This window comes from Thermobia domestica, chromosome 3 (assembly GCF_964235325.1).
Source record: "Thermobia domestica chromosome 3, izTheDome1.hap1.1, whole genome shotgun sequence".
Taxonomy (NCBI): domain Eukaryota; kingdom Metazoa; phylum Arthropoda; class Insecta; order Zygentoma; family Lepismatidae; genus Thermobia; species Thermobia domestica.
Window position 1 is genome coordinate 135,488,663 of NC_137456.1, and position 17,800 is coordinate 135,506,462.

The following is a 17,800-nucleotide window of genomic DNA, read 5'->3' on the forward strand; positions in this document are numbered from 1 at the left end:
AAATTCTAGATGATATTTGTAAATTTCAACACACAATGTATACCTACCTACCTATTGAGATATCGATATGGTTCTATCTCTAAACTTTTTCATGTTAATAGTAATTAAGTTACTGCCAATGATGTTATTCTTTGTATTTATTTAATGGTTCGTAACTTCTGTTGAACTTATCATCAACAAGCTGATGCTAGGAGTGTTCTATTTCGTGTGTTCTTGATTTAAGGTTTCATTACAATTTTATTTCATGAATATATATATATATATATATATATATATATATATATCGGGTGTTGCAAAATAAGTGTTACAACTCTTGGGAGGTGAATCCTGCCACTGAGACAAGAAAAAAAGTTCTCTTGAACTTTCGGCTATCGGACATAGTTTCAGATCTACAAGGTGCCGAAAGCGTGGGAAAATGATTTTCGGACGCCAATAGTTCGGAAACTATCCAACGTAAAGAGGGCGGGTAAAAAACTCACTGAAGAAGTCGTACCTGCTGTATTGAATTTTGCATGTTTCACAATCCTACCATGCACGCGCAAGGGATTCCCCAAAGGAACGTAGGGAGTCCCGGATAATCTGCTAAATGAAAGTTGCTCTAAATGGATATGAATTGATGGGGTTTCTACCAGGTAACAATAATTCGTTTGTATTAAGTCGATATCTAGAACAAATACAAAATGGCGGACACTTTCATGGCCGTTGTGTGTGGTTGCATAATCGCCAGGTACGGATGCTGGCCAACGGTGAAGTTCTGAGAATTAAGTGTAGCGTATTTGTACTCAGATGCTGTAAAAAGATATCTGGAGTGTCGGTAGAGCACAACAGATGGAGCAGGGTGATTCACAACGAAAAATGCCCAGAAATGAACTCATACTCAATAAACGTGAGTTCAAAGCGTCGGAAATGAAATGAAATGAAATTTTGAGTTTTACGTCCCACGGTTATGCCGGTTAGGCTAAAGGAGACGGTGATAATGAGTAATGAATGAAATGGTGGAATGAAGAAAGTGGGAGGAAACGGGAGAACCCCGAGAAAACCCACGCACACGGTGTTTGTCCACCACAAAGCTCACTTGACGGGAGCAGGGTTTGAACCCGAGACCCCTATCACCAGAGGTGAACGCTCTACCACTGAGCCACCGCGGCCCTCAAAGCGTCGGAAATGTAAGGATTAGTGTCAAGAATATGAAAGTCAATTCACCAATAATATTCCCTCAAACCGACGCAATATGATGTGCACGGTTGCATACCAATAAGGATGCAACATATGAGGCCAAGTTGAAATTGTGCAAGGGGACTCACTAAGAAACTGGGTAAAACTAAATGAATGTCTCTAGTGGGATCGCATGATCGATATTGAAATTTGGCCAATGCGTATGTTGATATCGACATGTAGCTAATGGACAAATGTCAACATGTCCCACTACTGCTGGGACACCGTCTCACATGCGAAAACTAGGAAAATAACGTTGTACATTCTGCTATTACATCTGGTGCACTTTTTGGTAGAACGTAACTAGAACCAGATTGTAGAGCGTGAAAATAACAAACGTGTACCATGTCTCACGTCTTCTCGGATTTATGACGTACTCGATATCAAAATACCTCCAGAAATATGTATCTTACACACAGTATACATGCCAAGACAAAGACGAAAATGAACCAATTTGGCACATGTAACACTACAGCTGGAACACCATACATATGGAAAATAAAACGACATGAGAAATAGGAAGAAACGTCTTAAAGCTCTGATTGTTTACAACTGTGCAGCAGGAGGAACAAAATGTAACACACAAGCATGTCGGTAGGCTGTACAAGAGCGCTTGGCAAACAAAGTGGGCTCGCTTTCGCTCGCGCGGTCGCAGTTTCCAATCTTACTGGGAGCCCACGGCATCAGATTCAGAACCCGAGTAGTTATTTTCCTATTTTTCCCACGTGGGACGGTGTCCCAGCAGTAGTGGCACCTGTTCACATTTGTCCATTAGCTACATGTCGATATCAACACACACATTGGCCGCATTTCAATATCGATCATGTGATCCCACTAGAGACATTCATTTAGTTTCCCTAGTTTCTTAGTGAGTCCCCTTGCACAATTTCAACTTGGCCTCAGTTGCTGCATCCTTATTGGTATGCAACCGTGCACATCATAATGCGTCGGTTTGAGGGAATTTTATTGGTGAATTGACTTTCATATTCTTGACGCTAATCCTTACATTTCCGACGCTTTGAACTCACGTTTACTGAGTATGAGTTCATTTCTGGGCATTTTTCGTTGTGAATCACCCTGCTCCATCTGTTGTGCTCTACCGACACTCCAGATATCTTTCTACAGCATCTGAGTACAAATACGTTACACTTAATACTCAGAACTTCACCGTTGGCCAGCATCCGTACCTGGCGATTATGCAACCACACACAACGGCCATGAAAGTGTCCGCCATTTTGTATTTGTTCTAGATATCGACTTAATACAAACGAATTATTGTTACCTGGTAGAAACCCCATCAATTCATATCCATTTAGAGCAACTTTCATTTAGCAGATTATCCGGGACTCCCTACGTTCCTTTGGGGAATCCCTTGCGCGTGCATGGTAGGATTGTGAAACATGCAAAATTCAATACAGCAGGTACGACTTCTTCAGTGAGTTTTTCACCCGCCCTCTTTACGTTGGATAGTTTCCGAACTATTGGCGTCCGAAAGTCATTTTCCCACGCTTTCGGCACCTTGTAGATCTGAAACTATGTCCGATAGCCGAAAGTTCAAGAGAACTTTTTTTCTTGTCTCAGTGGCAGGATTCACCTCCCAAGAGTTGTAACACTTATTTTGCAACACCCGATATATATATATATATATATATATATATATATATATATATATATATATATATATATATATATATATATAATTCTTAATAAGTTGTTCAAAATCTGTATGTGGGGAATCTGCGAACTGCATATGTTCGATAAGAGTGCCCATCTTTAGGCTTAACAAATGGTGACAACTCTAGCTTTACCCTGTCATACACATGGTCGATAGAGCTTAGATCCATAGATTTAGCAGGCCATAGAGGAAGGCGTATGACGAGTAGAACGCGCTAGCGTTACTTCACGGTATTGCAACTTACACACTGAGAAAAAATATATGTGGCGTAGGTAAAATCGTATGTTACATTTGTGAATCCTGTAGTTCTTGGACTTTACGTACAGGAAACGTACGTACAACTGAAAACGCATGTTTTATAATACTTTCTGTAAAAGTGTTCCGTTGTACGTACTTTCCATATGAAACGATATAGGCGGTCAGGGTCTCACATACAAATGGACGTATATAACATATAGCTGACGAAAGTAACATACATATATGTATGTAATATAAGGAAGACTGTTAGATATCAGACATCTTGCAACGGCATGATGTATCATCTAAGGGCAGTGCCTATGTAGCATACGGATAACGTATGCTCCGTACTGATTTCTGTAGTAAGCAAGAGGATTCCGTATATTCGTACAATATATCGCTATCCGGAGAACGGATTTTTCTCAGTGCGGTCTTTTGGACGCACCAATCCGTGCTTTGTTGCTTCGCATACTATTCATTACTCACCTATAACAGAGCTATTGCTCCTTTCGCAATAGGCAATACAATATATGAGGGTGAAATTAAAAGCCATAATACATAAAAAACATACATACATATAATTGTTATTATTTCAAACTAAAAAGTATAGTAAAGAAGTATGGAAAATGAAAAAGAAAGAAAAAAGAATAAAAAAGAGAAAAGTAAAATACGATAAAAACGTAGAAAGGTAGCACTATACACTGTACAGTATATATACACATGGTTGATACCTATATTAGTAATTAAGAAAACAAATTACAAAATTGTGAGACGTTCGTTTTCGTGCTGATTATGTATCATCCAATATGTTTTTATTTGAGATATGAATTCAGTACATGACAGAGAAATCAATGTTTGTATTATTTCCATTTACGAGGTTGTCTTGTAATTCTCATAAGTGGTGAGTTGATATAATATTATATTAAATTTTCTTAACAATAAAATGTTTATCTCATTCATAAATTATTATTCTTACCTTAGTATTAAAGTATAATTGCTGTAAAAGCTCTGCAATTTCAAATATGCCATTAACTAATTTATATACAAATATATGGCTTGCAATATGTCTTCTGACAATTTGTACTAAACTTAAATTCTTGTAATAGTCTTATGCATTAAATATTTTCTTTTTATGAGAATTTCTTATATTTCTTACAGTATAGATATCGTAATAATATTATGTTTTTCTCTCAATTGTCTTAATGTAACATTCGTAATAAGGATTCAACACTATCAAGACATAGTCTAGGTTAGCTCCTAATAAAATTATTAAATAATGTTATTAAAGTTGAGTTATTTACAAGTTCTATAGAATTTCGCAATGATAAAAACAAGAGCTCTGTATGCTTCATTAACACATTTTTCGATATGTTGATGATAAATAAGTCTACTGTCTAAAATTATACCTAGATCTTACATACTAGTAGTTCTCTTAATTAAGCTGTCATTCAATTTATATTCAAAGTTCAGAGAAGCATATTGCCTAGAATATGTAATTGCAAAATACTTGCTTAGATTAAACTTGTTATACAGCGACCATTCAAAATATTCATTTAAATCATTCTGTAACTAAACGTTCTGTAAAATTATTATTTTCTTATATATTTAAATTTCATCAGCAAATAAAAGACATTTTGGAAGTTCTATGCCTCCTGGAGGATAGTTTATATTATCACTCAACATTATGCTAACAAAAGGAAGTTGCAGTACACCAATATTTAGTTTTAGTAACTCATAAATATTACGTGTTTTAGTACACAAACGTTTCAATTATTTTGATATATACACAAAGAAAAATATTTTTCTCAAGCAACAAAGAAACTACATCGTGAAGATGTCAATCTCATATTACTTTTTATGAGTCCCCTGTAAAGTCTGCTGATATATTCTCCCAAGAAAGTATTACTTTCAGCTTACTTAATGAGTTTGAGTTCCAAATATTTTCTTCCTGAAGTAAGACTTTAGTCAAAATGTGTTTTTCTAAAATAAATTACATATATTTTGCACATATCGGTTGCTTTTAACTGACACACCCTTTAAATATGTCAACATATTTCAGCTTTATTTTTTATCCATTCTCCTAATTATTTATTATGAACCCTTATAAACATTAAGACCGATCAAGACTTCAGATAAGAGAGTCATTTTTAAGCTTTGAGGTGATTTTTTTAGGTATAATAAAACAAAAAAAAAATTGTTTTTATAATGCTAGAATAGAAACACATATTCAAGATGTCTGTCACATGATAACATAATTAATTTATAGAGAGAAATACTTTACTGATAACAATAAAACAAATAACCTTCTTTTTACAATGCTATAATAGAGGCACACGTATTAAACACGATTGTCATAAGTGTACACTAACGTGTAATGTGTAAATATTTAGCATTTAATTCATATTTGGAAAACTTTTATTTTCTAAGGGCTTGTAAATATGAGATTTTTGACGGAATTTCTTTTACTAGATTCAAAGAAAACAGTTTCCAATATGCTGAAAATATATCTACTGTAAAACTTTGTATATTACTGTTTCTACTTTGACATTATGTACAAAATATCCATTATTTTCTAGTTTCAAAATGAAACAAAGTAATTGATCTGCATGTTAAAAATTAAAGTTACCAATCAATATATTTCTCTCAATTCTTATCAAAGTATGGCTGGGCTTGAAATGTAAGAGACAATGCATCCTAACCATGCCATAATATAAGAAGCTATTCTCTTAACCACACTCCAACATAACCTATGCATGTTTCTGCACCTGATAACACTCTCACTTCTCCACCCATGATCACTCTCCACTTTATAAATATCAACTTCCAACTTTTTTCCAACATATAACACATCAACCACTATTTTTCGGCCTGGACGAAATAGCACATGCTAGGCGTCCTTCTCTGTATTCTCTGTCACATAAGTTTATGTATGTTTTCCGCCGGATAGTACCTTCTGCCCCTTACTATGAGAATGAAATCGGTACACATTCCTTGCTACCACCTAGTGATTTAATTAAATGTTTTAAAGGTTTTATAAAGCTCAATCCCTAACCAAATCGATAACCGCATGATCTCTCTCTTTGCAGTTCATACGAGACACTATAGAAATATCGTAAAACTTAACAAAAAGAAAAGAAAAACGTTCTTTCACAGCGTGAAGATTACGGTTATCGCTATATATTTATAGAGCAGAAGTCTAGTGTGTCTTGTCCCGTAGCTCATTGGATCCGTGCAGAATTTCTATTCCCGCGACCCGCGTTCGAATCTTCCTTCTACTTTTTATTATTATTTTTTCATTGATCAGGTAGAACTCCAGTAAAAAGAAATATATGGTTACAGTTTAAGGTGTGATTTGATATTCTCTAATACAATTATTTATGTATTTTTTTGTCAAGCGAACAAGATGAAGTAGAATTTTACAAGCGTAAAACAGTTCTAGATTTGACTTTAAAAAAGACTATGAATACGTTTATAGCTCCAAAATAAATGAATTCTCTTCAATTGTAGTCCATAATTAGCTATGGTCAAGCAGATGGATTTCAGTTGTTTTATGTGTGGTCAGAACATTGGCATCCATAATCTTTATTTCTGGAACTAAATATAACTAATTTTATTTTTCGTTTAGATATAAAATACTCATCTTTAGTTCTTAACGAAACAGATAGCATATGCATTTCGTTATATAAAGAAATGATAAATGATACATTTATACGTGAAAATGTCAAAGATAATATGACAAATATTATGAACAATTCTATAATAGAATTAAACAATGGTTTATAATAAAATAAACTGCAGTGAAATGCAGGGTATTTGAAGTTAGCAAAAATATTTGCCCTTATGTGCTGAAATACAAGTTTATTGGATAGATAGGGAAACTTCACCTTGGAATTATAACAAAATACTTTGGTTTGTGTAATATTTACCTGTACCTTGGGCAGAAAGTACTCATACATATGCACTATACTTAGTAGAATGTTCATTTCTTATTAACAAAAGAAGAATGTTTTTAATATATGTAAGTGATTATTATGGGATAGTTGTTGATATGGACATGTTTTATGGTTACCTAGTCAGTGAATTTGTGTACTTAACAGTTTTAAGAAAAGGATACTATAAATTATATCAAATAATAAACCAGTTTAACATCGTTTATAGACGTTGTCAGTTTTATTAAAAAGGTGAGATTAATGGTATTTAAAGATCGAAGTTAATATTTTTAATGTCAAAGAATTACTACCACTTCGGATTTTTATCTCAGCAAACGAACCAGGTTTACGACTATCTTTTTGATAAGTCGTTATAGAATATACACCACGAATTTGACTCTCGATAAAAACTGAAATATGTTGAGAACTATAAAGCTTGAAGAACGCAACACAAGTTGGAGGTCCCATGGTTATAATATTGTCGTTACAAACTGACTAAAATCTAGCGATAAATACAGGGAGCAGTTCACTAAATCAGCTCCTGTTTTCTGATTTTTATATAAATTAACGTATTTAACACCGGATTTTTGGTCAAAAGATATTATTTTCCTTTGCATACATTTCAGGGAGAACATGTAACGTCAACATTTCATTAGCAAATGTAGCAACTGATCAAATTGAGTAATGCCAAAAATAGCCTACTTTACTTAGTAGAACCTATTTTTGATGGAAGTTCCTACATTATTTTTTAAGTGTGAATACTTCGGAATGCTTGTTAATATATATATATATATATATATATATATATATATATATATATATATATATATATATATATATATATATATATATATATATATATATATATATGTTTGTTCTGTTTGGTACGAAAAAAAATATTATCAAGAAAATGGTCTGCAGAGCTCTTTCTAGAATGTCTGTTATTAGTTGTAGTAGTTGATTTGATTTTAGCGTCCCATTCAGCAGCAAGACTTTATGAGACATGGACTTACAGCTTAACGTGGGATCCGAAATACATGAGCTCCCGCCGAGAATCGAACTCTGCTTTTAGAAAAAAGTATCTTACCACAGTCAGTTCTTACACGTTGGGGTTGGAACAGACCCTATTATTCTACTAGTATTGGGAAGCAGTGATAAAACTGGTTAAGAATTTCGAGACCTGGAAGCAGTCACACTCGTGTCCCGGTATGACCGAAACAGACCTGGAGACGACAAAACGTCATCATACACACGGAAAATAGATATAACACTACCCCTGTTTTCTGCTGGTCTAGTGGCTAGAGCGTGCGCTTTTGGAACTTGTAGTCTCGTGTTCGATTCCCTTTAAGAGTCAATTAAAATTTTAATTTAACTAGAATTTATTTTCATTGATCATCCGTCTCTTTTAGCCTAAACGACTTAAACGTTGAGAAAAGTATATGGAAAAATGTTAAAGACTATACATGCAAAAGTCAGGTGCCAGTGTTTAGTAAGCTATTGACAAAATAATAGAAAGACAGGAAAGAAAATCTCTTGAGAACTGAAACTGAACAATGTTTTAGTATTCATGCTTAGTTTGCTACTAGCGTGACACATTAAATTCAATATAATTTAAATATTAGACACAAAATTCGCTACTTGGCAGTTGATAACATGAAAAATGATAGATATTGTTAAACATTAAACATAACACCTCAATTTAATATTAATTAATAACTTAAATAAATAAATAACAAGACAGTAACAATACTATTAATCTACATCTACATAGTATATAAATGAAAAATACGTTGTCTATCATAAGAATATCTAACATTTATGAAATAAAACTTGATATATAAAAACCTTCTTTAAAACGAGTGTGCACGTGTTCGACCGTGTTTAGAACTTTCGGTATTAAGTGGAGAACATTGGTAATTTGAATCATTTTTGATCAATATTTAAGAATGATGACATCGACGTTGTGTCTTGTCATCATAGCAAAGCGGATGAAGCACTTGAAATTATCTTTTTAATATATTGTATTTAGCATTTGGTCCAGTCAGGTTTCTGTAATTCATTAACGCGTATATCATAAAAGGAAGAGATGATCATAAATACCTTATTTTCAAATATGTGAGCTCATTCGTTGTCCTTAAAATTCCGCTTTTGAGGGGAAAAGGGGACAGCTTTAAATACACGGTCAATATGTAAATGTGACATCGTGATTGTCTGTCCGATCATCACGGCAAATCGAATGAACCGTTTGAAATGAAAATTTGAATACATTTAGTACTTGGAAGACAATGATTAGCTGACGTCTACTGGAAACTTGGCAAAACTTCACAAAAATATGATGAATTAATATTTTACTCGTAGTTAAAATGGCTACTTTATTGGTTAAAGGAAAAACAAAAAAACTTAAGCAGGAATCGAACCCAGGAACTTATTTGAGAGACAACACATATGTAGATAAAATTTTTGTTGTTATTTAGCCAGTTAGTTAAACAGTAGCAGTGTTCAATAAAGAGAAAAGACAAGTTTTACAAATAATGTATTGGAACTTTTTTCGTTCTTAAGTTGAATTATTTACCCGTCACACTTGACTGATTTAACCCTTTTAGGATTTTTGGTAACTTCTGTTACCATGGCGTAGTATCGTTTTTCACCGCTTGTTTAGATTCTATAATAGGTATTTAAGCCGGACCTTTTTATTAGTCAAGTCAAAGATGGACAAAATAACACCTCAGATGCGTTTTGGGACCGGATGCTCAACCGGTGGAGGGGCGTAACTTTTTTTATTTTTTTAAAGGCAAATTTCAAAAAAATTTCACGCCTTTAGTTTTCACGATATCAGTTTGGAACTTTGCATAGGGATTGTATGTCCTTTTGGGTATTTCTCAATTTTTTCTTAGATCCCTACGTGAAACCGGGGTTAGGCCCGATGAGCGCAAGTTTCCCGAGGGGATGATTTTTTAGACAAATTCCGGTTTTTCCCCGATTTTTCCTTTTCAGGTATATGATACGGACATATGAATAGTACCGTTGGAAAGGGATCGTTATAATAATGAAAACGGCGTTAGAACCATGAGTGTATTCCAAATAGTAATGACGCAGTAAATTTATATATATATACACACAGAGAGAGAGAAAAAAAACTAAATTCAGACTTTCAACAATTTTTCCGCCTTTTGTTTTCAAGATACAAGATTGAAATTTTGCACACATATTAGGTGCATAGCAACGTATTTATAAAAAACAAAAATCAGATCCCTACATCAACCCAGGCTTGGGCCACAGGGGCAAAGTGTTTCCGTGGGATTTGAAAAACAAATTCCGGGGTTTTCTCTAATTTTCCGGTTTAGGTGTATGATACAGACATATGAATGGTACCGTTGGAAAGGGCACATTATACTGAAGAAAATGGTGTTTGAACCATGACTTTAGATCAAATAGAAATGACGCAGTACATTTGTAAAATATTTTTATAGATGTATATACATATATGAAGAAATGGATCACCTTCAGACTTTCAAAAATTTCTCCCGACCTCAATTTTCAAGATACAAGAACGAAATTTTGCACATATATTATGTACATAACAACGTATGCTTTTAAAAGTTCAGATCGCTACGTGAACCCAGGACCTAGCCAGATGGTACAAAAATTTCGATTTTTTTTTTAAAAAATCTCCCGATTTTTTCGATTTTCCCATTTCTAGTATATAATATGGACAAGCGAGTAGTACTGTTGGACAATACGATCTATCTTGAAAGAAACGAGGTATGTACCATGATCCTACGATAAATAGTAAGGAAGCAGTAGCTGTTTGAGTGAAAGTTTAGATTTAGTTCAAAAAGTGGAAATCCTAAAAGGGTTAAACCCGAAAGAAGGGAAATAACCATTAAGCTTGGAGGAAAATGTAGGCTGTTTATAATAAAAATTAGAGAATTGGTCTCATCTTAAATTACAAAACTTTGTCTTGTTTCCTGTAAGTTTTGGTATGTCAAATTGGCTTCGTTTCGACTTGTAAAGGGGTTTCTCGATCTGTGTGCCATTTCTAATTCAAAATACAGCTTCTAATCAAAGAAATAACCAATTCAATATAGCAGTCTTTGAAGATGCTTATAAAAATTAAGAAGTTCGAGGGAAGACGAAGGTAAGCGCCAATTCCGGTAAAATTGAGTTTTAAGTGGGATTGGTTGCGATCGGACCACAGAAGAGTATGTAGGTAGTTTAATTTCGGAAATCTACCTGGAGATGGCAAGGAAAGATTGTTTGGTGTGTGTCAGTGAATTGCATTGCATGGAAATGTTGAAATTTCTTTTCCAGTTTATTCGAAAGTAAGAAAATGTGACTTACCATTGTCTTCCCCCGAGCTGCTCTAGGGTCTAGGATCTCTGGAAGACTACATTAGCGCGAGTCAATTCATTAAAAATAATCTTTGACGACTTTCAAGCAGATAGCTTAAATATTAAGTAACAAAACTTTAAAACAGATTTTCTGATAAAGCACCTGACAAAATTTTTTTTAAAAATGATACAATTTTTGTTATCTTAAACATGACGGAAAATTGCAAAGTGAAGAAGCTAATTTTTTTTAAAGGATATGGTCAGAAAATACACGCCAAAGGCATTTTCCAGTTAATGTCGTTATGTTTTTAATTATGTTCAGGATGTTATTTTGAAACACTCTATTGGCACAGGTCAAAATAGCAGCATTAGAAATTAATATAATTAATCCTTGATTAGAGCTCTTTATACATTTTCCCCCTGGTTGTGAAGGTAATTGATCAAACACAATTCAACACTCAATATTTTGTGAATTTTTTTTTTTTTACAATAAGTATGTAAATGTGATTTTGCAAATGTCAATAATTACACATTTATTCTTTTTTCATAGGGTTTGGAAACATATTTAAGGATTTAGAAGTATTGAAACTGACTCAAAATAAACTTAAGAAAATTCCAGATTTTGCTACTACGCAAAGGAAAGTACGAATTTTCGATTTCAGTGGTAACGACGATCCACCTATTGAAGAAATAAAAGAAGACACGAAGGAGATGACACAATTGGAAGAATTATTTTTATCGAAGGCCAACATTGGGTCTTTCCAAAGACACACTTTAAATCCACTCCTAAAACTTAAGCTATTAAATATCTCAGACACTAGCATCATTACCATCGATTCTGGTTGCTTCGAAGGATTTCCAAATCTGGAAATTCTTGACATTTCCCAAAACAGACTGAAAACTATACCATCAGATGTGTTCACATCACTTAAATCTTTAACAGTTATTGACTTAAGTAGTAATCTTATAGTAGACGGCCAGAAGCTAATCATCAATACGCATTTACGTTCGTTGGATCTAACTCGAAATGTACTTCGATCGGCGAAAAATATAATCGATACTAACTACAGTCAAGGGTCAATCGAATATCTAAGTCTAACTTGTAATGGTTTGTCATCACTTGAAGGTATCATTGTATATAAATCAGAAAATCAAAGGTGGATTAAAATCTTGAACTTATCCTACAATAGAATTCCCGCTTTCACGTATGGTGTAGCCAAAGAATTGCTTTACCTAGATAAGGTAGACTTAACTGATAACCCTTTCGACTGCAATCATTGTGATATTTTGGGACTGCAATACTTTTTAAATATAACTAAGAAAATGATTAATCAAACTTGTATTACACCTGCTTCTAAGGTGAATGAATCGATTGTACATGTTGCACCGCCTGAATCGTGTAAGCGCCCTGAATATTTATCTGTTATAAGTTTGTCAGTATTATCAACAACTATAACTGTAATTTGCCTTGGTTTAGTTGCATATATGTGTAGAAGACTTTATCAACGACACAGATTTTTCATTTCCTATGCAATATATCTTGCTAAGATCAAGCAGGAAGTACAAAACACTGGAAAACCATATGAACAGTGCATCTACGACTGCTTCATATCTTACAGGTAATTTCAAATTTCTACATTTTATAATGTTTTCATTTTACATTGAGGCTATGCTATAAAACTAAGATAAGCTAATGATAGGTGAACACATTGAGATAATATAAAGAACCAGAGATACCCTTCCCTATGTCGCAGTGTTGATTCGAGTGTGCTCTCGATTGTAGCGTTCGATTCGAGATATCCTCCCCCAAGATGGCGTATTCCACAAGTTTCAGTCAGCGTGTGAGGACCATGCGTATAAATAATAGTGGGGATCCCCCAGTTGGAAGCTCTCTAATTTGTAATACGAAACTATAGGCAACGCTGTATGTGAGAAGTGCGTAACAGGTTAAGTGCCACCTATATCGCATTTATCATTTTAGGTAATTTTGTAGTATTGGTACTATGTAATATTGATACTTTCTTGTGATGATACGTTAGTCTCACGCAGCCCAAATAGACCGACGCCTGGAATAGGCTTATTGGCCAAATGAGATCATGTCGTCATATAAATTTTTAGCCGATTGTGTCAGAATTTTCCCGGGAAAATGAGAAAGAATGATTAATTACGAGTCTAATATAGCGGCAACTTCTGCCTTTGTTGACTTTCCTCCACATGATTGTTGTGTTGCCTCAGTTTTGAGTGATTTGAATAATACATTAATCTTTGAGTAATGTAGAAAGCACGATCTATTTTTGCCACTTTGGCAAGAGCCATGTGAGACCACGTTGGACTCATAATTCCACATGCCAAGGCTCTTTCGCATACTGCCAGACCTATTACTATAAACTGCAATAGCTTTTAATGAGAAAAGTGAGATTAGTGAGTCAGCACAGGCCATAAGATAACTAGAGGTTGTGTGAGATCAACCTGGCACCACGTGGCCGTAAGGAAATATTTTATGTGAAACCAATGTGGTCTCACGCGGCACTTAACGTGTTAAACTTTACAATAACCCTGCGAAACTTGCTAGTTAGTAACCTTTTGGTCCTTGTACCTTTTAGAAAATACTACATTTACTAATGGTTCACATATAGTGGGCTAGTTTCTACACCTCTGCCATATATTGTATTATTTGTCATGTTTTTCAGCGCTCTGTTTTTGTGGTATTTAGCTAAGCTTAATCTCTCTAATGGTGCAGATGTAAGCGAAATGGAAGTTAAGAAAATTTGTTTAAGACAAACTTGGAACAAGTGCCTAAAATTACCGTAGATTTTGAACAATACCAAATGGTACAACCCTTTACGTTATCCGCTCTACGCTTTACGACATTAAATCGGAAATTATTATCTTTAAAGATAAATCGTAGCGTCTGTGATTTTTAACTAAAAATTCCACCAAAACAAAAATAATTATATACTATATACGAAATATAAATTTTCAATTTTGTAGAACCGTCGGCTAAAGTGAACGTGAATCAATTTACAAATATATTTTTGTTTGTACAGAGTGTCGATAAATAACACGCAACTTGCATAAGAGACAGGCTTATTGTTCCTTTTAACAGTGAATGAGGATTATTTTATGCAATAACTACCATTAGGCCTACTATCTCCACAACCAAACAGTTGCCTCGCCAAGGTATCACAGAACACTTGTACGTTACATAATTTTGGCAAAATTTCCAACAACTCATAAACATATACTTCAATAAATAAGCAAACTTAATAATATTTTGACAATTCTCTAGGTAGTAGTCTTTACGAATCTTTTAACAGTGTAAATACAATGCATATGCCTATTCGCCCAATGTTATTACAAGTACACAACCACATTATATTATTGACAGTTACAAGGTAAAAGAAGAAAGAAAATGACTTACCTTTTACATATTACGAAATTCCAAAGAACGTGTATTTTTTCCGTCGTACAATTTTTCCTAGGGGCACAGACAATCAACAATAAAGCAAACATAAATTACTATCGGGCTTGGAGTCGCGGTGGCTCAAGACCGTTCATCTCTGGTGCATGGGGTCCTGGGTTCAAACCCTGCTCTCGCCAAGTGAACTTTGTGGTGGACAAACACCGTGTGCGTGGGATTTCTCGGGGTTCTCCCGTTTCCTTCCACTTTCTTCATTCCACCATTTCATTCATTACTTATCATCACCGTCTCCTTTAGCCTAGCCGGCATAATCGTGAGACGTAAAACTCAAAAATTTCATTTCATTTTTTTTTTTTTTTTACTATCGGACTTTACGTGAAAACACCTCTCTATCCTCTTTCAATATGGCAGATCGATTCGATATAATCGAGTTCAATACCATCAAATATCTTGCAACAGAATATATCTAGTTCTTTATATTATCTCAATAAGTAGAAGTATTGAAGTTTCTGAATTAAAAAAAAAAAAAATGAACTATAGAATGAACACTGGTTACCAACATCATAAATAATTAGATGTATTTTTGAAAATACTTCTCTAAAAGTGTTTCCTACCAAAAGTAACTAACATGATTGTTTGCACAAGGTATTCCAAAATACGCTGTTTAATAATAACGTTTCTACAAATATACACAAGGGACTCTAAAATGAAATCTTCACATTAAACTTTAAAGGTTACTAGTAATGCTGACAGTGACATTTGCAATTAAAACTAATATTCTTTAGAAGAAATCATTGTCGATTTAAAGAATTGTAAACAGTGTTTGTCTGCCACTGGAATTTGACTGCCTGAGATAATACTAGCGACTTGTTTACCAAGAGTTAGTAATATACAAATGATGTAACAAACTTCTGTAATCAAATTTTCATTCACTTTCAACACCGCATCATAACTTACAAAAGGTACAATGACCGGTTTTGCGTTTTGTTTGCCCCACTGATTGACGCAGTAAACTGCGAAAATGAGAAGAGTTATTGGCAAAGGAATTTGATAGCCCGATCGTTTTAGATGTACTGGTCTATTTTCCATCTCTGTGTGACTATTGCCCTGCAACTTTAGAATATGAATAGCTATTGAAAAACGGCCTTTAGGCTCAGGAGAAGCTACATAAATTCTCAGGTCATTTTCAACATGATCTGGAGCTCTCCCTAATGGCAAAGAGATTAGCGTACGCGGTTTGGCATGGGAGATCCGGGTTCGTTTTCTAGCAGGAGCTCATGTGGTTTGGATCCCATGTTAAGCTGTAGGTCTACGTCTCGATATAGGCTCGCTGCTGAAACAGACGTTAAAATCAAAATCAAATCAAATCACATCAAATCACATCAATGTCATCTTTTTGTTTCTGTATGTGCGACTACTCTTTTGTGAATAAGTAATAACTTCTATCTCACAATGAGAGCTATCTACAAAGTGAGTTGATATTCAAAATCAGCATCCTCAATTTATCTGGTCGTTTTTTAATGTCCTGAAGATGATCTATTGATTGTACCTCTGTGTTCTTTTTGCCTATTAGATTATATATGTAGCTATGTATCTAATGTCCTGTGTTTGGAGAATAGTAAGAATTATCAACAAAAAGGCTCCAGATTCTGCAGAAATCAGCTTCAATTTATTTTCGTTCTTAAAAATAATATGTTACTTGGGGTATACACAATTTTTTTTTTTCTAAAGATAGGTATATGGGAGCATTTATAAGTGTTTTGAAATTGTGATATCAGGAATTTATTACAGGTTTACGAGAAATTACATTTTCCACACAAATTAAAATTTACGGATACATGGAAAAACTTTGTATTTCGAAAAAAAAATCTGAATGGCTAGGTCAGAATGACCAGATTGAATCATAAGTAGTTTATCAATGACCTAGCCACGGTGCACTCATAAAAAAATGTGACATACATAAAAATGTAGATTACATGTATAAATCCTGTAGTTTTTGGACTTCACGTACAGCAAACGTATAACTGAAAAAGTATATTTTATACGTACTTTCCGTGCAAGGTGTTCCGAATAAACGTACTTTCCGTAATAACGAAGGAACTGTATACAGGCGGTCAGGATTTCACATACAGATAAACGTATATAACATACAGTTGACATATGCATCATATATATATGTATGTAATATACGGAAGACTGATATGTCATACATCCTGCAATGGCATGATGTAACATCTAATCAGGAGAAGTGTGTATGTAGCATATGGATAACATATGCTTTGTACTGACTTCCGTAGTAAACATAAGACTTAAGTATATTTGTACAACATACCACTGTCCGGATAACGGATTTTTCTCCGTGTGAAACCAAGTGTACATAATGAACAAACTAACAAAAACGCTTTAGATATTCTTTGTTCTTTCGCATGCTGGCTTCCAACCTATTGATCCGTAACATAACACAGAAAAAAAAGCACTATATTCACACTGAGTAATATATTGATTTTTATCATAAATTATCAATAGTACTAAATTATCTATAGTACATAATCTCTTTTATTAGATGCCGCTCTCAAATTCTAGTCACCAGGCCAACGATAATTGAAATGTTCGCAGCCCAATGATTCAGTCACACTTAAGCATTGTTCAAAACTACAAGCTTAAATCTTCTTATCAAATACTTATCAGCGCTAATTTGTACTATGAGAACGTCCGTCCATGATAATATTGCTATACTTAGATTTTGGGCATACCTTCAACAGTTATTAATATCTTACACATTGTACTTTCATCAAGGTGACCAGACGTCCCGTTTTAGCCGGGACAGTCCCTTATTTTCAACCGTTGTCCCGTTTTTTCTGATTCTCAAACGGGACACTTCAATGTCCCGTTTTTAAGCAAACATGACCCAGGTGTCCCGTAATTATTATTCAAAATATGAATGGTCTATGTTAGTTCTACACTCTTCCGTACTAACACTCATTGGGAAGGT

General features: G+C 34.2%; 1 protein-coding gene across 1 annotated transcript in view; it reads left to right on the forward strand.

The window, feature by feature from the left end:
- LOC145681958 (uncharacterized) overlaps window positions 1-17,800 on the forward strand; it is a 42,825-nt gene that overhangs the window by 13,772 nt on the left and 11,253 nt on the right. The window contains exon 3 of the mRNA XM_081753560.1: window positions 11,938-13,006. Coding sequence (XP_081609686.1) covers window positions 11,938-13,006 — 1,069 coding nt within the window. The remainder of the gene's footprint in view (window positions 1-11,937; window positions 13,007-17,800) is intronic.